At 42.2% G+C, this 24,697-nt stretch overlaps 1 protein-coding gene and 1 long non-coding RNA gene across 6 annotated transcripts in view; one reads left to right on the top strand and one right to left on the bottom strand.

Moving 5' to 3' along the window:
- Positions 1 to 24,697, bottom strand: part of DNAH6 (dynein axonemal heavy chain 6) — a 145,513-nt gene that overhangs the window by 25,146 nt on the left and 95,670 nt on the right. For all 5 annotated transcript variants that reach the window (XR_012904573.1, XM_075931311.1, XM_075931313.1 and 2 more), the window contains 12 exons: positions 22,267 to 22,431; positions 20,001 to 20,068; positions 15,114 to 15,294; positions 12,678 to 12,857; positions 11,231 to 11,464; positions 10,054 to 10,189; positions 9,086 to 9,261; positions 8,084 to 8,274; positions 7,308 to 7,468; positions 5,610 to 5,698; positions 3,173 to 3,319; positions 1,830 to 1,968 (listed from right to left, as the gene is read on the bottom strand). Coding sequence is in view for 4 of the 5 variants with exons in the window: in XM_075931311.1 (XP_075787426.1) it covers positions 1,830 to 1,968; positions 3,173 to 3,319; positions 5,610 to 5,698; positions 7,308 to 7,468; positions 8,084 to 8,274; positions 9,086 to 9,261; positions 10,054 to 10,189; positions 11,231 to 11,464; positions 12,678 to 12,857; positions 15,114 to 15,294; positions 20,001 to 20,068; positions 22,267 to 22,431 (1,867 nt within the window). In the remaining variant the exon portion in view is untranslated. The remainder of the gene's footprint in view (positions 1 to 1,829; positions 1,969 to 3,172; positions 3,320 to 5,609; positions 5,699 to 7,307; positions 7,469 to 8,083; positions 8,275 to 9,085; positions 9,262 to 10,053; positions 10,190 to 11,230; positions 11,465 to 12,677; positions 12,858 to 15,113; positions 15,295 to 20,000; positions 20,069 to 22,266; positions 22,432 to 24,697) is intronic.
- LOC112545307 (uncharacterized) lies at positions 530 to 8,158 on the top strand. The gene is made up of 4 exons (XR_003088768.2): positions 530 to 647; positions 784 to 898; positions 3,509 to 3,810; positions 8,029 to 8,158. It is a non-coding gene; the product is annotated as an uncharacterized LOC112545307 (long non-coding RNA).

Genomic DNA, 24,697 nt, shown 5'->3' with positions numbered 1-24,697 from the left:
CCAATTTTGAAATAACCCACTATTCTGAAACATTCCTTTCTCCTCATGCAATGAGGTTTACAGGGATGTCGGATTAGCGAGCCCATTATATTTTGAAATAATGGGCTCTCTGTGAAGACATGGGATAGCTATTTCAGGATACTCTGGTATCCCAAAGTAGTGCTGCAGTGTAAACGTAACCACAATGAGCAAGTAGAAGAGAAGTGTATTTAAACCAGTCTCAATTGGTTTTAATTGGTCCCCAGGTGTTCTAATTAGTCTGGCTTTCTTGACTCTGGATGCCTCCTAATTGGTTCCAGGTGTTTTAATTGGCCTGATTGCTCTGACTGATTCTAGCAGGTTCTTGGTGGTTCTGGATCAGCCTTTGCTAGTCTATCCTGGGAACAGAGACCTATTTAATCTGGGGCTAAATATATTTCCCCTCCACTTCTATCCTGTAGCCCTCTGGCCTTACTCTGTCACAATCTGTATTCTTTGGTCACTGCTGACTGCATGGTTCCAGTAGAGAATGCCATGAGCTCAGGGTTCCAAGATGTTTTCCTTTCAGAAGAAAGTGCCTACCCACTACTATTTCACTCATTTTACACTGTTGTTGCTGCACTAAAATGAATGCAGTTCCATTCATGAGAAGCTGGAGTAACACCATGGTGGGTCAGACCTCTATGTGTGCCTGAAAAGACTGATTACAATATAAAAGACAGCTTTTGAACAGGGGCTTTGGTTTTCTCTCCTATACAACAGTGTTTACTATTGGTTAGATTTGATTTCTCTCTCTCTCCACAGTGCTGAAGAATTTTAAAATCACTTGTGTTTGATTCTGCAAAGTGAGAGCTGCCAATTTTCTTCCTTGCCAAGGGTCCCAGATGGAACCTGAAAGACGATTATCTTGTTGCTATGGGTAATTAGGCAGCTGTTTGGATACTACCATTCTGATAGCAGGTTTCCATTGGAGGAGTCAGGTCTTGATGCACCTCCATGTCCGCCACAGTTCTGAATGCTGGGATTTGTATGTTCAAGGTTACTGGGAGTATCAGGTTAGAGGCCTGTGGGGAGGGCCTTCCAAACAGAAACCCTGCAGGAAGGGCACAATTGAGGTCAGGTCTTTGCTGTTGATGCCAGTCTGTTAATTAGCTTTCTAATGGTTATGTCTAATCTGGAGCTGGAGGTGTGGTTTGCACCTCAAGGCGACATACCCATGCTAGCTCTGATGGAGCTGGCATGATACAAATAGAAATGTGGTAGTGGCAGCACAAGCAGCAGGATGGGGTAGGGGACCTAGAGTTTTAGACTGGATCATACTCAGGACAGCTAACTCATCCCGCTGCTCACACTGTTGTGGCTACACTTCTGTTTTTAGTGCACTAACACAACTAGTGCTACCACGGCCTTGATTCCCCAAAGCAGAAATTACAGCGTTAGCTCCAGTGTAGACAGGTACTGATCTAGTGACTCACCCTAACTCCAACTTTAAAATGCCATTCAAAGTGAAGATTGATGACAGAGCCCCTGTAACTGTATTGACTTCAGTAGGTTCCATGGTTATAAGTAAAGGCATAATATCGATCTGTCCAAATAATCAACTTTGACCTGCTGAATTGTTGCCCATAGCTTAGTGATACTTTGTGTTAACTGAGGAGTGCGAGAAGGGGAATTATTAATACCAGAAGCTTCAGGAGGTAGCCTAGTTAGTCTGTTACAGAAAAAAAACAACAAATGATCTGGTAACTCCGGTCATCTGAAGAAGTGGGCTGTGCCCACGAAAGCTCATGATACCATCTACATGTTTTGTTAATACCAGAGCTGTTACAACAAAATATCTGACCCTGTACCTGTTATGTAAGTTAAGGCATCCCAGGGTATCTTTCCTTCTTGACAGTAAAGATTTAGGTTCAGTAAGGCACATTCTCTGTCGCTGTCACTAAATTCGTAGCAGATGTTCCACCCCAGAGGTCCAAACTTTTTCCTCTCCTTGCATATGAAATTAAAAGCAAAACCGAGTAAGATTACTGTGTTCATGCGCTCAGAGCTATTGTACTGTTAACATGGGGTTGCGTCCAGAGAGCAAGGTCACCTATTTGTAAGAGAAATGATAATGGGTTATTTTAGCGCAGACCTTAGAAAGAGAAGATGAGTGCCCCACAAGTAGGTTCTGAAAGCACCAGTCCTCAGGGACATTCTCCTTAAGTCACTTTTTCCTTTTAGCTCATGGGACAGGAGAGGGTAACAATTTCCAGGTGGCTTATGCCATGGGCATACTCCAAACCCCCCCAGCAATGGGTAAGCTGAGCTTTAGTTCTATCATTCCCCACTCTTTACTGTTCAATTAAAAGTAAAGTATTAGCTTTTAGTCACTTAGGAGATCAATCTCCCTGCTACAGATGGCAAAGGCTGTCTCAGAGTTTGACCTGTCTTCTAATCTTACAGCTCTCCATCTCTCCATCAGCTGATCCGGCACAGCGCGGCAGTCTAGACGCGGCGCGGTCGACAAGGAAAGCCTTTGTCGACTGCTCCGGTATGCCTCGTGAAACGAGGTTTACCGGAGCAGTCGACAAAGGCTTCCCTTGTCGACCGCGCCGCGTCTAAACTGCCGCGCTGTGCCGGATCAGCTGATTGTCGGCACAGCGCGGCAGCCATTTTTATTTTAATGAAGTCCTTACCCAGTTTTCAAAGTGTTGTGCAGTCTTTCAAAAACCAGGAGGAAAACAGAATAACTAAAGCAGCACAATCCCTTCTTTTTACCGCTATGTATCCCTCTGTAATCTATGAATTAATTTAATTTAAACCATGCATAATTCTTCTGATGGACTGTTTGCTATCACAGCAAAGAGCAATTAGTGTCCCTTAAATGAAATGTTTGGTAATACTTACCCATAGGAAATCCCCGCAGAAATATTTACATTTGATATAACTATTGTGGCCACATGTAATCTTTTAGGAGAAAAGAAGTCTTGTGCTTCGTATGGACTTTTAAATTATAATTAGCACAGCTGTTGAGAGATGCTTTGCATTAGCAATACAACTTACAGTTTCTGGAAATTAATGACTAAATAAACTTTGCACCAAATATTGTTATGATTACATCAGACATATTCTGAGTATAACAGGCTTGTTGAACTAATTTTTAACTGCATCTCAGTACCTCTGTTATCTGAACTAAGACTATTAGATGTACCTGAACGATAGCATGGAAGAAGCAAATGCCAAAAATCATTTTCCTCCAATTTTTGCCAAGGATATTTTCTTCAAAGAACATAGTTGTCATCTCTGTGAATGCTCGCCTGATGTTTGCACGAAGCCCTTTTGGAGGCTCATTGGTTACCTGAATTGAGAAAAATAACCGGTTCTTGTTAAATGCATACATCTGCTTTCTATTCTTTTACTGCAGAGCTGTCAGATTATCAACTTAAATGGTTATCTGCATGAAGACTGCATTTGCTAGGTATAGGTGTCTCATGTACATTAAAGCTTTAGGTTTTAACCAAATGAACATATTGCTTGTTTATCCTAGGAGAAAAAGACATGGAATGAAAATGAGGAAATCTAGAGCAAAAAGAAATTGGAAAAAAATGTGCATGCACAAATTGGAATGAATAAATAAAAATGGCAAGCGGGGTGATTAAAGTAAGCACGTGCACTACGCAGAACACACACAACTGAAGTTTAACTGCTTTATTTAGACAACAGCTTCCAGATTCCCAATCTTCATTTAGCAGAAGGCAGCCCTAACTGCCCAGCCAGCAGCAGTCAGTGTCTTGATTTAAATGGATTAGGGATACAAAGATCAGCGAGGACAGCAGAGCTCATGTTAAGGTAACCTCTTCCTTCTCCTCTAGCAAAGTATTCCATTTGCTCCTGCCCCCGGCTGCATTTTTAAGGAGCTATGGCTTATCAGTCTTGAGAGTCTGGATTAGAGCAACGGTTACTTATGGTACTACTGGAGTATAATATATGAACCTATATAGGACAGAATCAAATGGACCAGAGTAGGACAGAACCAATGTGTTGTTTTCAGCAAAGAAGATGGGGGTAGGAGGCCTTTCGGATTGTTCTTTTTTTTTTCCCCAATGCATCACTGGGGAAGGGAGAACATTCCTAGAGTTTTACTGAAGGGAAGTGCATGTGACTCTAATGAGCACGGTGTCACCACCATGTCTTTGATTGTGTCTGTCATATAGAATACCCCTCATAATACATGACGGAGTTCACTAGAAATGTAGCACCAAGCTAACAAAACTGAACAAGAAAACAGGGAAAGAGTCGCCACCTGGTGCACACAAGGGATGTATAAAACTCTACAGGGATGGTCTAGGATGACAACCCATAAGGAGAACACTGTGCCCTGGCATAGCAGATTGTAGTGTCGCGACATGGTGTTGCCTCTCCCTCCATGTGAAGGGTTCCCCGGGTTGATCATGAGGAGTGACCAGAATCCCTTTCCAGTTCTGCTACTGATTTAGGAATCTCTCACGTGGAAGACGTGGGGAAGTTGTGTGAGTGGATCTATAAGGGCAATCGTCATGGAGAAATAATTAATTACAGAGGAAGAACACTCTTCCTTTGGCGTCCCTTACTCCTCATGAGATGAGGGTTACAGGAGTCGGCGTAAGAAGTCCTCCAGCTCAGCAGTATTTCAAAATAATGGCTTGTCACATAGATGCACTCTTTGTTATTCTGAAATAATGCTGCTGTGTAGACATATCCTTGGAACTCCAAGGAGAAGCCTTGTCTATTTTGATGCTGAAGACAGTGAAAAAAGATGCTGTAGAAGCTGTTCTGGACCTAGTTGAGTGTGCTCTGATATCCCCAGGCGTCTGAACACTTGGCGGGTCATAAAATACGTATATACATACTCTGATCCATTTGGACAGCCTTTATGATGCAATGGCCTGAAACCAGGCCTAATTCCCATATGTCCCAAAGAGTATGAAGGTCTTTGAGAGAGAGATGGTCCTATGCAGACCTTTAGACATCCAGAGAGCCTGAAGTATGGAGCCTGAGTTCCCTGGATGTAAATGAAGCCTAGTAAAATACAGGCAGGCTAATGGACAGATAGAGATGGGAACCAGAGGCTATTCGAACCACAAAATGAGATGGGGATACAGGACTTAAAGAGCTGATAAAGTTGCAGTTACTTGGCAAGAGAATTGGTGCATTCAGGATCAATATTGTCTATATAGCGCTGTGCAGGGCAGAGGGAGGGGTCCTTTTCTGTTTCATTCTGCATTCCCTCACAATACTATGCTGCCTTGGATGGCCTGACTTTGGTGGTGGCTGCTGAACATGTTGTATTTATCTGTTCTGAAGTGGGAAAAAGACTATGGATTTTGGACTCATTTTGGCTTCTCGGAACTTTGGACACCTCGAATTTGCACTGGTGGGATGGCTGACTGTCAGCTGATCCCATTTAGTATTTTGAAAAAAAAAAGATGTGTCTGACAGTCCTAAATAATATAGCAAAAGATACAAACATTCCAACTTGTGTAATCCACATTCAAAAAGCATATCAGTTAGAAAATACAGATTAGACATTGGATCTGGGATACCCTGTACATAATTTATTTCATCCCGGCATTGTTCATTTTGCTTAGGGTTATTTCCAGATATATTACCTTGACAGAGTTCTGAAGGACAGTGACAGGAAAGGTTTCAGAAGGCATGGAACTTAAAAAGAGTCGAAAGCTCTCCTGAATAGAAACACCTGAAAAGCAAAGAATGAATACATTCATTATACTCCCATGAACGTGTTCAGTTGCTTAAATTCATATACAAGTTCCAAGCAATTTGCAATGAAATCTATCTTTCCAATGACTGGAAAGAAAGGCTAAACAGCATTATATTTAAATTACAGTGGATAATTTGGGAAGTGAACACAAATAGGCAGTGAAAACAGAACACAAAGCTTGGAGAATAGGGACTACAGGGGATTCAGGAGATAAAGTGAGACTCAAGAAAATGCACATGGAGAAAAATAATAAGAAATACAGATATTACTTGGGAAAGAAAAACCTGAAAAGCAATAATGCTGAAAGAGATTGAGGGGTGATAGTGGAAAGCTAGATATGAAACTGAAATGGGATAAGGCAGCAGGAAATGCTAATGTAATTTTGCACTGTATATGCAAAAGCATCATGTCATAAATAACACTCCCTTGGTAAGTGAATACATCGCTACCTCACCTGGAATATTGTGTTCTGTTCTACACACTTAAGTAATAGAGAGCTACAGAACAATTGAAGGGAGCACAGAGAAAAGCAACACAACAATTAAGGGAAGGGAAACTCTGGAAGGAAGAGTAAAATAACTAAAAGGCTAGAACTTCCAAAGGCATGTGAAGAAATCAGGTGGCTAACTTCCACTGACCTTCAACAGGAGTGTGATCTCTACATCAACTCCAGTATGCACAACTTGGCTAAGGACTAGCTTACCAGGCCAGTGAAGGAGTGCAAACAAACTGCATTATGAGGGCAGAGAAGGGATTAATAGGGATCCCAAAGAGAGGCAAAAAGCAGACCAGCTGGGCTCAGTTGCAGTTCCTGAAATCAAAGGTTTGGTTTTCAGAGGACTCAAGGCTGGGGAGAAGGAAACACTCAAAGGGAGAGGAGTTTGGGTCTCTGCGAGTCTGTGAATGCAGTTGAAGAAGGTCTAGCAAGGAAAAAGGGCCTCTGGTTAGTGACCAGAATTTTCCCATAGTTGAAGCAACCCAGAACTTAATTTTTATAATGTACAAAAACTTCACTGTGACTATAGCAAGAAAATTCCCATTGTAAACCATTGAACACACAGGTAGTCACCTACCAGCACACACCTGGTCACTACAACAGACCACACCTTTAACCCTGCCCCTCTGTAGTCTTTCTGTCTGCACATACTCTTTTACCAAACCACCCGCTTCCAAACAATGGACATTTGGCAAAGTAGTTTGGTGTGTTGGCTGAAATAGATAGGTGAGGATTTTGATGAATCATATGTAAATCTCTCTGTGCTTCAGTCCCCAATCTGTGGGTAGGCATAATATTTCCCTTCACTGTGATGATAAATCAATTAATGTGAGTACATTCTTTAATATACATGAGGCGAACAGATACAGTGGGGAAAGCCTATAAGCAAGCACATGAAAGTAATACATAAATGAGCACTGCAGTGCCTAGAAAAGGAGTAATACTGAGCAATTTCTTAATCCTACAGACAATCATTTCTTGAGTTTTTTCCCTTCTCATCTGAAAGACAAGAAAGATTGGAAAAGCACTCTCCTGATTTGGCACTTCCTTCAGGGAAGTATACTGTATTGCAGAAGGAAAATTACATACTTGGCTCGGTAAAGCTTTTTATAAGCTCTTCCATGGCTAACATCCATGAAACGGCTAGGTGACAGTTCTGCAGAAAAATCCAATTTCCTGTTTTCATTGCATCCTTTATCATCTTTTCTGCAATAGGTCCTTGCCCTTGCCCTAGTGAAATCGACCGTACTCTGAAACAGAGAACAAAGTTTGTCAAAGTTCATGATGCAAATGTTTGAACATATAGTGACTTTTGAAATTGCAGGGTTTTTAGGATTTGTAGCTTTTAAAGACAGTGGCCAACATTTCCGAATGTGGGTGCTGAAATTTAGCTTCTTCTATCCATATTTAGACCTTAAATAAATTTAGCCTAATTTTCAGAGATACTGGACACCTACAAATCCACTGAAATCTCTGGGAGGTAAAAGTGCTCGTAACTCTCTGAAAATTGTTCCAATGTTAGTTAGGTGCCTAACATGGTTTTAGGAGTCTGGTTTGGTAGCTTTGGCTACTATTACAAATATAGAGAGAGCTCTGAAATATAGAGTGTATCATTTGGAGAACTAAATACCTTATTTTAACATATATTAATGTACAGGGAGGGTGAAATTCCGATCCCACTGAAGTCAATGGTAAAACAGTCAGCACATGCTTCGGTATAACTGAAGAGAATGAATGTACAAGCATAAGAGGGTGGGATTTTCAAAGAAGACTGGAAGAATGTAACATCCAGTTTCCTTAAAATCCTTAGGGTCTATGAACATCCCAGCAGAATCCCATGTTTAATAAAGTTATGTCATTTGTACCGTTCTGAATATCCTCGCTCTTTTGCAAACCTCTGGAAAGCGCCCATAGGGTCGGAGCCTGTGCTCAGGATAAACACTAGAGGAGTTGAAGATGACATGTCTTGATAAAGAGTTCCCAAGTCAACAGGCGGATTCTCTATGAATTGTTTTCCAAGGTTCTCGATTACAAACTCAGTGAGTGCAGAGACCACCTGGAGATATGAAAACATACCAATTTACAAGCAGCAAGAGGCACAGAGAAGAGGTTTTACACGTGATCGCATGTACTTCCAGGCCAGAACTGTATCTTTGCATATGTCTGTACAACACAATCAAACCCAGTCCTCACTAGGGCCTGTGTATGCTGGTACAATAAAAATAATAGACTACTCAGTGGTGAAAATCATCAACCCTCCAAGTTCAAAACCTTTACAATCCTTCCAAGCAACAACCTTCTAAACCCCTAAAAGAAAACATTCATTGCAGAGTTTTAACACAAACACGCCTCAGTTAGTGCGAGGGGCATCTAAAAAATTTTGATTTCACGTCCAAAAAGTTTGGATAACATCACATGAATTGGCAAACTAGAACAGACCATGGTCTATGGAGGCATGAGAGTCGTCCCTATGAATTCAGCGGCCCACTGAACTCTAAAATTCATAAACTTTGCAACAGACCCATAGTAGTTAAAAACTTATTACAAAAGGACAGGATGTGGCTGGCACAAGAACCCACTCCATCCTCCAATGCATGGATTAGTCACAGTCTCAGTGCCTCTGTTTGGGAGAGAACATAGAGCATTGCTATGGTAGATTCACTTTACCCCTTCCCTTGTTTCTTGAGGAGCAGGCCTGGCTAGCTCTCTTCTCAGAGCAGATCCAAGCTTCCATTGGAAAGGTCCATCCCTGCATCATCCCCACTGCAGGCCAACACCCATATGACACAACACGGCCCCAAATAACCAATTCTGCAAGGTCATGCATCTTTGGGGTGCCTGCCAATTTCTGTACAGTTGGCTTTTACCTTTTCTTCCATAAAACTTTTCACAAGAATTAATTTCTGAAACATGCTCAGTCTTGTGTCCCAGCAAGCTTTCCTGGTGCCGTCCTTTGTCTCTTCTTCCGGTTGCACTGCAGGAGCGGAGGGTTCCGAGTTATACGTTTCGGATGTTTCTGGGTTGACATGAACGTCCAGGCACCCTACAAATGACACTGTCGTTAGCAGGGTCTTACCTTTAGAATTTGCGAAGCAGAAAATCATTCACAGTCACTTTCTCCCCTTCATGGCTTCAAATAAAAGCTTGAAAAGCTGAATCAAGGGCAACTGAGATGCCTGCTGGATCTTGAAGAGAGCCTAAAACAATAGCTTTGCAAGGTGGAAGCTGCCCTATTTATCTTAGTCCGGGGTTGCCTGCAGTATCACTGGTTGGGGGGCCCTGTCAACTTTGCTGCTGCAGACGATTGTGTGTGTGGTAGGAGAGCAGTGCAGCACGGTTGGGGGGGGGGGGTTCCTGGCCATTACCTCTCCATCACTGGGAGAAAGAGGGTCCCTGTTGGTTCTGACAGAAGGGATCATATTGTTTCTCTTCTGCCGCAAGTAGGCAGGGGTAGCCCTGCTGTCACTCACGGGGCACGGAAGGGAGCCCTAGCTGCCAGTTTGAGGCCTTGACCTTCTCTGCTGCTGTTCCTACTGTTCCAATGTGGGGAAGCTCCAGCCCGTCGAAAGAGGATAGCCAGCAAGGCCCTCGGCTGAGAGCGCAAATGGGAGCAGGGGGAAAAGGCGGCATTATCTCAAAGGGAAATGGAACAGGCATACACAGCAAACCTCTTACGGCTTTGAATAAGCTGCTGCTGCGTCTGAGTTACTGCTTCTGAAGCTGTTCGGTTTGATATCATGTGAGCAGAACCAGTGCAGAAAACCCTCCCTGAGGCAGGGGTTTGGCATAAACAAAACGGTTTTTTTCAATCCACTCTCTTAATTCGGCACGTTACCTAATTGAATGAAAATGTGCGTGGACAGGATTTCACTCTGAATCCCTTGAAAACATGGGAGGATTTCCTCTAAGTCACAACACATAAACCACATGGAGTCTTCGAGCCACGGCACATCAGGCTTCGCAGGGCGTTGCTGTTGGAAAGATGAAAGGATCGGTGAAAATATGAAAAAAGAAGGTGGTAAATAAGAACATAAGAGCATCCAGACTGGGTCAGACCAAAGATCCATTTAACCCAGTATCCTGTCTTCTGACAGTGGCCAATGCCAGGTGTCCCAGAGGGAGTGAACAGAACAGGGAATCATCAAGTGATCCCTCTCCTGCCATCCATTTCCAGTCTCTGATAAACAGAGGCTAGGGACACCATTCCTACCCATGCTGGCTAATATGTATTGATGGACATAACCTCCATTCATTTATCTAGTTCTTTTTTTAACCCAATTAAAGTCCGGGCCTTCACAACATCCTCTGGCAAGGAGTTCCACAAGTTAACTGCGGGGCGGGATAGCCCAGTGCTTTGAGCATTGGTCTTCTAAACCTAAAGTTGTGAGTTCAATCATTTAGGGATCTGGAGAAAATCTATTAGGGACGGTACTTGGTCCTGCTGTGAAGGCAAGGGACTGGACTTGATGACCTTTCAAGGTCCCTTCCAGTTCTATGAGATAGGTATATTATTGCATGAAGAAATACTTCCTTTTGTTTGTTTTAAACTTGCTACCTATTCATTTCATTTGGTGCTCCCTAGTTCAAAAAAAAGCTCAACCAATATATTACTATTTTTAATAGTCAAAATGTGAAAGTTGCACAAGAGATAAATTTATTGGTAGTGGTCCCAATTAAAAGAAATCATTTAAGCATGATCTTAAATTCATTCTTATTTAGGACATCACTTAAGTGCATGCTCAACTTTAAGCATGTGCTGAAATGCTGACTAATTAGCATTTTTGGATTGGAACTAGTTAAGTGACAAATAGTTAAAATAACTTCCAATGTTTCAGACCTCAACATGTATCATATCATATGATAGAAAATCATAATTAGAAGACATCAAAGCCACTAGTGTAAAGACAAATTTAGACACCAAATTCCTTTTACTATTAACAAATCGCTTTGCAAAGCCAAAAAATATATATTCATTAACAATTTTCTTTGTCATCAATCTACTCCAAGTGCACCTTATCTAATCCAGCAGAACCACGGAGAAAAAAATTCCACTCTATATCCGTAAGCTCTTCTCTCTGCCGCATGATCTCAATGCACAGCATAAAGCTGTAGATGAGTTTGTGTTGTTCAAAAAGGCCGCGGGAAACATTGGTATAAGTTGCATAGAGAGTCTGACTAAGCAGGATTGCCAGGCGCTGCTGCAGATTATCGTTCTTCTCAGAAGTCTCAATTGTCGTATTAAATAACTGTCAGAAAAAAATAAACATCGCTGTGATGAGCTTATTTCCAAAGGTTAATAGCAGCCTGCTTCTAGATGGGTTCACTGAATGGGAACAGTCATTTGCAAACTCTGTCATATTGTACAATACTTAAATGAGAAAGCATGTCTCCTCCAAACCTCCCCTTTTTTTCTGAGGCTACTACAGTGCATGCTATTTTGAAGAAGTAGCATTAAGAGAACAACAAGAAGATAAGCTGAGAAAATAAACTCTCTTTAATATGATGGGTCCAGTTTACATCAGCGGTGGGCAAGAACCGGACCATGGGCTGGACACGGTTCTCCAGGCTTAGCCCCTACCGGGCTGCCACTGCTTTATTTACCTGCACCTTCGCAGGCATGAGCACTTGCAGCTCCCATTGGCTGTGGATCACCATTCCCAGCCAATAGGAGCTGCGGAAGCTGTGTCCCAGACCACGCCACTTCCTGCCGCTCCCATTGGCTGGGAATGGCAATCCACAGCCAATGGGAATTGCAAGTGCCTGGACCTGTGAAGGTGCAGGTAAATAAAGCTGCAATGGCCCGCCAGGGGTAACCCTGGAAAACCACCTCCATCTTATTGCCCACTCTGGCTTACAGCCTCTGATTTTGTTTGATAGAGATAATTTGCCACTGTGACATAGGAAGCTCTGTGGATTTCAGGGAAATGCTGTAACAAGCACCACTATTCCTTGGTCCAAAATTTCAAAACCACTGAACTAGAAAAATAAGGTGACTTTAAAAAGTCAAGTCCTCTTCTGGGTCTTGTGGCTAGCACCTGAGATCTGAAGGATCTGGGCTCTTCTGCATACTTCTTGTGAGATGCTGGACACAATAGCTCATGTGAAATACTATAAAACTCCGTGTTTAAATTCAGGCCCCTAAACAACAGCAATTTTAAGGGGTGCTGACCATTGTGTTACGTTTATTGACTTTACTGGAGTCTCTGGGTGGTCCACAGTTTTGAAAATCAGACAACTTATCTCTAGACACCTAAATGAATGGCTACATTTGGAAACAGTACTTTGAATCATGCTTGGAAGTTTTATAGAATTACTTATTTTCCAAACTTCTTCTAAAACTAGCAACAGAAATGTTGATATAATGAAAAAAACCCTCTTCTTAAAGGCTTAAATTTTGCTGCCTGTTATATTTAACTATTTCTATTCATATCTTCATTATGCAAAATGCTGTTTACTCACCTGCTTAAAATATTTTAAGGAAAATTGATACATGGGATCAATCTCTGATAGACTTGCAATTACAAAGTACATGACAGACCCTCGAGTAGCTACAGGGCGGTACTTCTCACGAGCGGCATTTATCTTCTCTTCAGTAGCCTCAGCTTCCTCTAGCCTTGATTTAATGGCACCAGATGTAACCTAAAAGAAACAAGTTCTAATAGCATTTCAGAAAGCATTTCATGATCGAGAGAAGTCTGAGCATGTTCCTCAGTTGATGTTGATGGCACTGATGTAATTTTATGCCTCACTCGCCAAAGTCATGTAAAAGTGCCATCCCATTCTGAGAGAGGCATGCTTCTAGTACTAGACCTGCAGGGAAATTTTGGCTGCCACAAATCAGAAGCTCAAGGTCCAGGTTTGGTTATGTCTTAGCTATTGGATGCTTTCAGAAGAGAATAATAGTTCCTTTGATAAGCTAAAGTGAAATGCTAAGCATTTATGCAAATCAATGTATTATGCTGCATTTTGTAATTTACAGAGGCAATGTCATTAGTCAAAAATGTCAGTTTATCCCCAAGAATAACTAGTAGGTATTCAACAGAGACAGTATCCCAGAAGATCATGAAAACCTGAGAATAAAAATTATGACAAGAAAAAGAATGGAAAATATGTTTAGAATGCCTACCACATAATTAATTGAAGACTATAACCATATACAAATTAAGCAACTTATCAGCCTCTCTACTGAGAGGCACTGGAGGGTTGATGGGAATGTGAAAAAGAAATTTACTTAACTTCACCTAGAATGATAGTCTCCACACACTGCTGGAAATTATGGGCTGAATCCTAAGCCTCAGTGAAGCTATGCCAAGTTACTTCATCTGAAGCTCTGCCCCTAAATGCAGATGACCACTCCAAAACTTTCAAATGAATGAATAACTAAGGGGTCTGATTTTCTGGCTTTCCATGGTATTAGTTTAATTTATTACACTTCTAAAAATATGAACGTTATGGGCCAAAATCAGTCAGAAAGCATTTAGAGTGACAGGTTACATTTTCCCTCACCCAAAGTACGCACAGTTCTGAGATCACAAGGGTAACAGTAGTGTGAGCTTCCTCACACTACCCATGTGGGGTATCTCAGGCCTGGCCTCAAAGGACCAACTGCTGGAGTGAAATGGAAGAAGAAGTTACTCACCCTGTGAAGTAACGATTGTTCTTCGAGATGTGCCCCGTGGGTGCTCCACTCCAGGTGTCGGGTCCCGTCCCGGCGCCGCGAATCGCGGCGCCGGGACGGGACCCGACACCTGGAGTGGAGTGGAGCACCCACGGGGCCACTCGAAGAAGAAGAAGAAGTTACTCACCCTGTGAAGTAACGATTGTTCTTCGAGATGTGCCCCGTGGGTGCTCCACTCCACTCCAGGTGTCGGGTCCCGTCCCGGCGCCGCGATTCGCGGCGCCGGGACGGGACCCGACACCTGGAGTGGAGCACCCACGGGGCCACTCGAAGAAGAAGTTCATTTTTCGTGGCTTGTTCAATAAGTGGCCGAGACCATGAACTAGAGAGCCAGATTTGACCAACTGGGACTGTGGTTTCTGTAACACAGACTTTTGTCCATTAAGAAGTAGGCCCACCTAAGGAATCCTAAGAATCACAGCTAGATCCTTACTATTGATTTCACACTGAGTAGCATCTTACTTTGCAAACAGGTCCATCTGGTAAGATTGTATAGTCCTTATTCACAGTGGGGAGCAAATAGGCAGTATCCTATTTGCTTCAGTGAGATTACTTGTGGAGTATGATACAACTCAACATGACATGTGCCTGAACCTAGCCTTGGTTAGCAAAGTGAATCCACGGAATTTTTATTGCACATGAATTCTTGAAACAAAAACACTATCTTTTCATAAAGAAAAAATCTTGAGCCAAATATATGTAAAGTGACAATCAGTGACGTTAGTATTTTCAAGCATATTTCACACTGTTAACAGCTATTCCCTACTCTAAGTCTGAGGGGAAAGCATGGTACCTCGTACAACTATTGCCAAATGTCAACTTTTTAATGGCAACCATATTAGCAGAATATTTTTATGATGGTAACAAAACAACATGCATTTTGTATAGGTAAATATTGCCTGGCTAACTTACCATATTAAAATACTAAAACATCATAGTAAAACATTAACAAAAACAACTGATAGGAAACTACAGATATAATTAATTAAGATTTTCAAAATGGTTTTATACTGGAACATGTGATCCCTAAGTCAGACTAAGTGCATTACCTAGGTCTGGATTTTGAGAGCATGGCCTATTATTTTAGGACTACAGATCTGTAAAGTCAATGTCTAAAGGAGAAACATGAATTATTTCCCTGAGTAACCTACCATCCAGCCCTCAATCAATCACTTATTTTTAATTAAAACAAGGTCTAGTAAAAGTGTGTCTCCTGCCTTTGATTCTTGGAGTGTGTTGATGAGTTCTTCTTTGTCGAGGATGTTCCCCTCAGAAGTAAACAACATTTTTAGAATTTTGTCTTCAATAGCTTTCAGCTGATTTTTATCAGCATTGATTCTCACAATGAGCTGGGTTCTTTGTTCCTCAAGCTCAGGTTTCTCCAGTCGCACAACGTCACTAGAAAAGAAGTTTGAATCTCTGGTTAACAGCTCCATCCCTTATTCCCTCTTGCCCTTATGTGCCTTTTTGTTTAGTGCTCCAGTTCATTCCCCCATGCTCTTGGCCTATCGCTCCATCCCTTTTGTGCCTCTCCGGTGACATCAAGAAAAAGCAGAGAAATTACGGATTCCCCTAACATAGAGGCAATCCCCATGTGGCATAGGGGGCGTTTACTGAGCAGGCTAGAAGTGGAACGAGAGAGCAATATCCTCTGGCAGGCCAGTCAAAGGAACCAAGGTAATTTAGAGCAGTTTTTAGGCTTCACTAAATTACTTCAGGGCCATTCAGCTTCTTGCCAAGCTGAGGATCAGAAAAGGCACAGAATCTTCCTTCCCATCCTAAGTCCAGTGTCAAGCGTAAATTAGCTGGCCTAGGGGATCCGGCCCTGCATTGTGGAACATGCAACTCCATGAAGTTCCCAGGAAAATTCAAAGCTACTGCAATAGCTAAGATGCAAGATCGATAGCCCTCTTTAACAGACTATACAGGAAAATACTGTAGAAGACATTAATCTCTAATTACGCACTGTTTAAGGACTGACCAGTACAGAACATAGATTTAAGCACATCTTTAAGTGTTTTGTTGGTTCTGGACCTCAATTTAAGGCACAAGTAAAGGAATTATTCATGTGCTTACTGTTAAGCACAGGCTTAAGATATGTGAAGAAATGGGGCTTGAGAGAATATACCCACAAGATATTTATGTAAATCTCTCATAATTTAAAAATGCATTTACTTACTGCAGGGGTGGGGAACCTTTTTTGGGTTGGGGGCTGCTGACCCACAGAAAAATCAGTCGGGGCCACACACAAGTGAGAAGCAAAAAGGAACACACCCCAAAAACCCTCACTGACATGGCCCCCGACTGAGAAGGAGAAAGACATGCCCCACATTTCGCTCACACACCAGAACCTCGGGGCCCAGACTAGTAGATTTTGTGTGCTCCACCCCTGCAGTGGGGCAGCAGGGGGCTGGAATGCCAACCCGGGCTCCCCAATGCTGGCGGGGGAGGCTGAACCTTGGGGGAGATCCAGGCAAGCCAGGGGCCAGAGGCCACATGGCCAGGCCTGAAGTTTCCCACCCCTGACTTACAGCTATATGCAAAGAAACTAGATGTAATTGATAGAATACATCAAATCATAATTGTTATTTTAAAGATAACTGTTTGTCAGTTGTTCAGAAGAGCAAAATACATCTGACACCATCCACCCCAAACATACAGTAACTTTCCTGTATTGTAACGGCTGTTCTTTGAGATGTGAGTGCCACTGTGTATTCCGCTCAGGTGTGCACAGGACCAGCGCACCAAAGCCAGAGGACTTTGCTTAGCAGTAGCTGTAAGGGCAGTGCTCACACCTGACCCACGAAGCCCTTCCCAAGGCTACATAAGAGCAGAGCCACCATGATGGGGCTCAGTTCCTTGGCACTTGAATCCAAGACCAGAGATTCCTTGGCAGGGGGGTTGGCAACATCTTCATCCACATCTCAAAGAACAATGGTGAACCGTGACCACCAGGAGCAGCAAGGGGCCGTGACCATGGATGCTCAAGGTAAGCAAACTGTCTCCTGGCCCGCCAGAGGATTACCCAGTGACAATGCCATTTGTCTTAGGAGGTCTTGAGCAGATTTTAAAGACTTTGGTTTTGGAGAGGAGAACTTGGGGGCCGCAGTATCATCTGGCGAAGGGGAAAGTGGGACCATTGGAATCTCATGTGGTAACGTGTGACTGTCTCAATGGATCAGGTGGCACCAGGTTAGAGGGAGCCCCTCTAGTCTGTGGCTGTAACAAAGGTGGCTCGTGGACAGTAAGAAATAGATCAGGAAGCTTTGTCCCTGCTGTAGGAGTGGAAACAATCCCAGTATCACTGGTGATCCATGTGGCCTTGCAAATCTCTGAGTGGTACTGCAAAGGGAAAGGAGAAGGAGACATGTCCTGCCTCGATCCTGAAGCCCCTTCACAGCAGCCTGTCAGTAATGGGGAAGCCAATAAAGGGACTGAATTATCTGTGGTCCAACACGTCAGCTTAATCAGCACCAGGGATGGTGCAGTTGAAGGTACTTTGAGTGCTGGTAAACGTTTTACACTCATATATGGTACCAAAGCAGCATTGGGACCAAACACAAAGCAGATAGAGACTGTGCTGGAATTGTCAGCAGTAGCAAAGATAGCATCTACCCTCAGTACCACACAGGGCCCAGGGCCCTGCAATGCTGTGTCTCACCTTTGCAGGGCCCTAGACCCTGTGTGGTACTGAGAGCAGATGCTATCTTTGCTGAACGTGCTGGCAGTAACAGTAAGTTGGCCACCCATCCAGCAGGTGCTGAGGACACAGAAGATGAAGCTATATATAACTCAGTCAACTTTTCTTGAGCAGACAGGAGCAGACAGGCACAGCAATTCTGCTGCTGCCTGATACGTTGGTGGTGTGGAGACTGCCTATGCAGACACTCTCATCAGAGCTGGATGACCCAGAATGGTACCAGAGTTGACAGTACATAGCCCAACTGAGCAGACATCGGTACCAGGCAGAGCGTTGACAGTCCAGCTCTATCCCAAGCACTGGAAAACTAATGTTGTTGGTCTGCCCTCTTAGAGAGGGAGGAGGAATTTCTCCAGCTCTGCAGCAGACCAAGTCAATTTTCTGGGCTCTCCTACTTCTGGCCCCAGAGGAAAAGAATAGTCCTCTTCCTCCTGGGCAAAGAATCTAAGTCCATGCGTGCGGGCGATGAAAAGGAACTGACGGGAATTGAGGCACCACAGCCCTTATATCACTTTGGAAGGGTTTACACGGGACACAGGACAATGGGTACTGCTGCTCCAATGGGTACTACTAAACTAAATTTTCCAGCTTCAGGGCACTGGGCACTGTCACACTAGAGTAGAATACATGCCTGCACCCACTTGAAGAAGAGCCCAGGTTCTGAGTATATTTCTCAGTTTAAAATGAATGAACATAAGAATGGCCGTACTGGGTCAGACCACAGGTTCATCTAACCCAGTAGCCTGTCTGCCGACAGTGGCCAGCGCCAGGTACCCCAGAGGGGGTGGGACTGAAGACAATGATCAAGTGATTTGTCTCGTGCCATCCATCTCCAGCCTCTGACAAACATAGGCCAGGGACACCATTCCTACCCCTTGGCTAATAGCCTTTTATGGACCTAACCTCCATGAAATTATCTAGCTTCTCTTTAAACTCTGTTATAATTCTAGCCTTCACAGCCTCCTCTGGCAAGGAGTTCCACAGGCTGACTATGCGCTGTGTGAAGGAGAACTTTCGCTTATTAGTTTTAAACCTGCTACCCATTAATTTCATTTGGTGTCCTCTAGTTCTTCTATTATGGGAACTAATAAATAACTTTTCTTTATTCGCCCTTTCCACACCACTCATGATTTTATAGACCTCTATCATATCCCCCCTCAGTCTCCTCTTTTCTAAATTGAAAAGCCCCAGTTGCTTTAGCCTCTCTTCACATGAGACCCGTTCCAAACCCCTAATCATTTTAGTTGCCCTTTTTTTAACCCTTTCCAAGGCCAAAATATCTTTTTGAGGTGAGGTGACCACATCTGTACACAGTATTCAAGATGTGGGCGTACCATAGTTTTATACCAGGGCAGTAAGATATTCTGTGTCTTATTTTCTATCCCTTTCTTAATAATTCCTAACATCCTATTTGCCTTTTTGACCACCGCTGCACACTGTGTGGCAGTTTTCAGAGAACTATCCATGATAACTCCAAGATCTCTTTCCTGATTTGTCGTAGCCAAATTAGCCCCCATCATACTGTATGTATAGTTGGGGTTATTTTTTCCAATGTGCATTACTTTACACTTATCCACATTAAATTTCATTTGCCATTTTGTTGCCCAATCACTCAGTTTGGTGAGATCTTTTTGAAGTTCTTCACAGTCTGCTTCTGAAAGCAGAATATTTAGGATATTATTCTTTTGTATTCATATAAACAATATCAAATGTCACATCTGCATGGTCCATGCTCATTAAATGGGTCTGAGCCAACTCCCCCCAGTGGGTCATAATTTTAAAATCTAGCCTATTAGACAAAGATTAGAAAAATATAAGTAATTATGTATCCTGAGTTATATATAGCTGATTCCTAGTACAATACTTATAAATACCTATCTCTGCATAAGATGCTTTAGAACAGTGTTTCTCAACCAGTGGTACGAGTACCGTTAGGGGTATTCAAAAGAAGTCGGGGGGGGGGGGGGTACGTCAACAACTGAAATTTGGAGGAAACTGAATTTTTGTTTTAAGTTTTACAGCCCTTTATTGTTTTTGTACTTTTTACACCCAAAAATTTCATCGCCCGCCCGGCTATGATTACATTGTTTAAACAAATGTGTTGCAATGGTAGAAAAAAAATGTGTGTGTCTGAAAACTGCAGGTACTGGGGGTACTTACAATTTTCTTTTTAAAAAGGGGTACTTTATAAAAAAAGGTTGAGAAACACTGCTTTAGAAAGCCTGCATACTAAGTCAAGGAATAGGCTCTCCTGAAGTTATCGGTGATTGTGACTTGGTACTTTATATAAATATGTGGAAAAACCTTTTCTTTTTTATTTTCCTCTTTTATTTTCTCCTTGTATTACTGTAAACATTTAAAAGCAGCTACTGTGAAATAAATAATGGGAATAAAAGTTAGAAACCTTAGCAGCTGATCCTCAAGGCCAGATCTGGTTACGGTGAAATTGATTATCGTAACTTTAATACACACCTGTAGAATAAACACAACAAATGACAAAAAATTATTTATATGCAGGTTAATACAATAAAATATGGGGTTTCGTTCAGAATAATATATGGCACCCACAGAGATGCTATGATTATGGCTGAGAAGTCTTTTCCATTCTAAACTTGTATTTAAAGCTGCTCATAACTTTCTCAAAAATATCCATTTGGATTAAATTTCACATGGTTGGTTTATGTCCAAAAATGATTTTGGGGGGAATTTGATTAAACTTTTGAAGAGATGAGAGGATGAAATAAAAAGTTTTGTTTTTCACTCTGTAAAACAATGATTGTTGTAATTACTGGGGGCACAATTCCACAAAGGCTGAAACTATAAACTTTGAATTTCACACAAAAACAGTCTGCAGTCATATTTTTTCAAAATTGTCACCCCCTCACACGAGTAATTACAAAGTACAAAAGTCTTGAACATTTGAAAAGTAGCCTGGTGCATGTGTAGTAAGAAGCAGTGATAACTTTTAAGAAGTAATCTTAAAGAGGGATGTGGCCTGCGTCTCTGTGCAGCTGTTGACTCTCGTATGCATTTTAAGTGCCTCATCACATAAGCTGATCTAAATATTCAAGGCTGGATTTATAGGAGTGCTGAGCACCAACATTTCCAATTGGCTTCCACTGGAGCTGTGGTTATCAGCATTTCTGAAAGTCAGCTTGAATTACTTAAAAGCTTGAGTAGTAAGAAAAAGAATGGAGTGGTCTCTCTCACTGAGAACGTAAATAATACATGCCTTGAAAGTGCTACATAGGAACAACGAATGATTACGGCCAGTTGCCTTCACTTTGGAATAGAAAGGACTTCTAAATATTTGCTTTCCACTCCAGCTGTTATTCCTTCAGACTCTGAGGCCTGTTTGGGGTAGCTTTAATGTACTTGCACTGTAAAATGAATTGAGGCACAGAGGGGTTAGGCGACAACTACTGTCACACTCCAAGTCAACATCTGAACCAGCATCTGAACAGAGGTCTCCATATACCCCGGTCCAGGTAGCTCAGAGTCCATCTTTTCAAACCTGGGTTTCTACCTTTAGGCAATCTTGGGTTTCTACCTTTAGATTGCCTAATATTCAAATGCTTTTAAATTAAAGTAACAGCTGATATTGTGTGTGGAAAGTGGATGATCTAGCCTATAAATACAAAATAGAGGAGCAAAATAAAACCGAATTATGAAATAAAATGTGTGTCAGTTGCCTGGAAGTACCTTCTTAATCCAAAAAATTACATCATAGGTATCCAGTCCTACACCCTCCAGCTTCTGGCTAGACCCTACTTCTGTCTAGAAAGGGATAGACAGCTGTACATTTTTCTAGGAAAACCTACCAGCTGTGCTACCCGTGTTGCAGTGCGGTTCAGGGAGGGAGGATCTCACTAGGATTAGATTTTCAGAGGAACCACTAATGAAACAATTCCATTCAGACAGCAGGATCTCCTAAGAAACCACATTAGGCCTTCAAACATGCCATTCATCTTCCCAATCGTGAAGGAGAGTTTTTATTGAAAATCATTATTATTGTGTTATTAATATTGACTAGAGAAGCCATCTGACAGAACTTTCCTCTCCAGGTGCAGGATCTTCTGCAAGACTCCCCATACAGGATTCTAACAACAGACCCCCAGCACCTGTCCCTAGCGGCCCTGTATTCTGAGTCTCCGATACGGGATACAACAAAATGATTGAGCCCTGAGGCAGGACTCAGCCCTGGTGATGCAGTGCAGCAGGAATCATAGAATCCCAGGGCTGGAAGAGCCCTCAGGAGTCATCACATTTAACACCCTGCCCGAAGCAGGACCAACCCCAACGCAATTGTCCCAGCCAGGGCTTTAGGCAAGTCGATCTAAAAACCTCTAGGGATGGAGATTCCAGACACTCCCTAGGAAACCCCTTCTGACCGAGTGAGAAGCAAACCTCTCTTGGCCAGAACAGCTGATAGGTCCATGAATGTTATCACATAGACTAGAGCAGGGCCACCTTGGACTTTACTGTGCTATGTTCATTCATGGATGAAAGGACATTTTTTCTTATTTTTCACTTGCTTTACAACTTTCCTTCTAAAAGCTATCAGATGAGACTCAGGAAGGTCTGCAATAATGTGGGCCAACAGAAGTTGCTAACATCTTTCTAATAATATCATGGTTTGTGGGATATTCATTTAGAATGCTGCAGCATACCTCTGGAAGGTAGTGTGGGTTTGGTAGTTTAGTTGTCATGTAAAACCTAAAGTTTCTGTCATAATCAATGTCGGAATCTCCCAGGCGAATAAGTGTTCTCCCACCAGAAATAAAGGTCTGTTTCAAAAGGACAGGCTCCAAGGCAGGGTCCAAGGTTTCTTTCAGCTTTAGAAAAAGAAACAAAATGTCAGGTATTTTCTACGTCTAACTAGGAACTGGAATGCTTCATTAATAAAAGGCAAAACTGAATTAACACTATCCAATCTATGAGACGAGAATGATTATTATTTGTTATTTGCATTATCCTGGTGGTTAGGAGCACCAGTCATGGACCAGGGCTCCATTGTGCATGGTGTTCTCAAACACAGAACAAAAAAAGATTGTCCCAATAATATTCTTATTATTATTTATTATCTGTTTTTCTATTTTTTTTTATAGGATATGGCCAGATTTTCAAAGAAGCCTAATCAAGTTAGATGCCCAAATTCCACTGATATGAAACACTCCAAATTATGCAGGTTTTGTAAAGGAGGGGAAAAAACCTACATGTTTTACTGCAGAGCTGAAAGCACAAATCAGTGATGCGACAGAATTCGGACAATGTAAAAACAAATACAAGGGTGTCTATGTACAGGTCACGCTGAACCTCTCTAGTCTAACACTCTCTGGTCCAATAACATCTGTGACCCAGCATGATTTGAGTTAGCCGGATGTCCACTTATCTTGGGTGTGGCCAAGTTGCCTGCAGTCCCATAAAGTTTGTTTACAGCCACTCTCAGTGTTCTGTGCTGTTCTTTAGCTCTAATTTACCCCTCAATGTCATCTAAGAGCCCAGTAAGCAGTGGAAGTGTTGGTAATGCTGCTAGACAATATTGACCTCCTGTGATTTGACACATTTTTTGGTTTGGGACTGGTCAGGTCCCAAATGTGCAGGACTAGAGAGGTTCAACCCATAGAAAACAATGCAGAGAAATATGAGAAAATAGTCTTTACTAACATGAGAACTGAAGGTATACAACTAGGCCCTGATCCTACAAAAACTTAAACACATGCATAATTTCATGCACATGAACAGCCACACTGAAGCCAATAGGCTAGGCAGGTACATAAAGTTACATAGATGCCAAGATCTTTGCAGGGTTTAGGCCTAATTTTTTTTCCTGGTCACAAAATTCCCAACTCACTATATGTAATTTGCATATGTCCAACCATGTTTCCTTATGGTTTGTTAGATGGGAGAAAAAAAAGAGCCATGACACATTTAAAAACTAGTCATGTCCTGTAGAAACAGAATGCTAGTGAAAACTTTATTTCCCAAACTTGTGGGAAATATGGGAAAGATACATACACCCTCCACTTTCTGAAAACTTACTGGGTTCAATCCCTGAAAATGCTGAGCACTGTAGCCCAATCCTGTTATACACATTGTCTTAACTTTAGCATGTGCTTTCAGTGTCAGCAACTGACAGTTTTGAGCCCAATAATGGGATTATTTTATCCACTCTGATTACCTTTTATTATCTGTATTATGGGCCCAGATGCCATGTTCTTCCTATATCTCTGACAGGGTATAGTCAAGACCGAAAATCATCATACTGTGTGAATCAGAAACAGTAAACTAGGCAAAATTAGAGTTATAATTCAACAGAACACCTCAGCGAGTGCTTACATCAATCCTATTTAGCAAAGTACAGGTTGAACATCTCTAGTCTGGCACCCTGACCGGTTCCAAACGAGAGAATTTTCCAGACCACAGAAGGTCAGTATGGTCAAGCAGCATTACCAACACTTCCACTTGCTTACTAGGTGATTAAAGGACATTTAAGGGAAAATTAGAGCTAAATAACAGCACAGAACACTGAAAGCCAGGATTGGTGGTTGTAAAAAAACTTTATGGGGCTGCGGGAAACTTGGTCACGCCCATGAAAAGTGGACATCTGGCTAGCTAAAGTAATTCTGGACGACAGATGTTTCTGGACCAGAGAGTTTTGGACTAGAGAGGTTCAACCTGTAGTTAAGCACAGAGTTACATTCTTTGTGGAGGAATATAACATTCAGTCCCAGGAAAGTGCCAGGATGACATCTATCCCTTGGTTTAGAGGAGATGACTATTTGTTCGTCACTTGACGTGAAGATCTAGGGGTTCCACTGGATCTGTGTTTGCTTCTGGGTGATCAGATAGCAGAGATGGCCAAGTGCGCTTTTTTCACACATGCTCATGGAGAAGAATGGGACTTTCTTTTTGAGGTGGATCTTGGTACATTTATTAATGCGCCTTTGAATTCTGAGTGGGTTATAAACCATCAGATTCCGGTGCTAAACGCATCATGCCAATGAATACAGCTTGTTTACAGATGCTGGTGGAAATTCACATGTGTGTATTTTTTTTTCTTTTCTGAACAATTAGTTGTGTGTGTTGCTGTCACTTAAA

This window comes from Pelodiscus sinensis, chromosome 6, assembly GCF_049634645.1.
Source record: "Pelodiscus sinensis isolate JC-2024 chromosome 6, ASM4963464v1, whole genome shotgun sequence".
NCBI classification, from domain to species: Eukaryota; Metazoa; Chordata; order Testudines; family Trionychidae; genus Pelodiscus; species Pelodiscus sinensis.
This window is presented reverse-complemented; position numbering and strand designations above follow the sequence as displayed.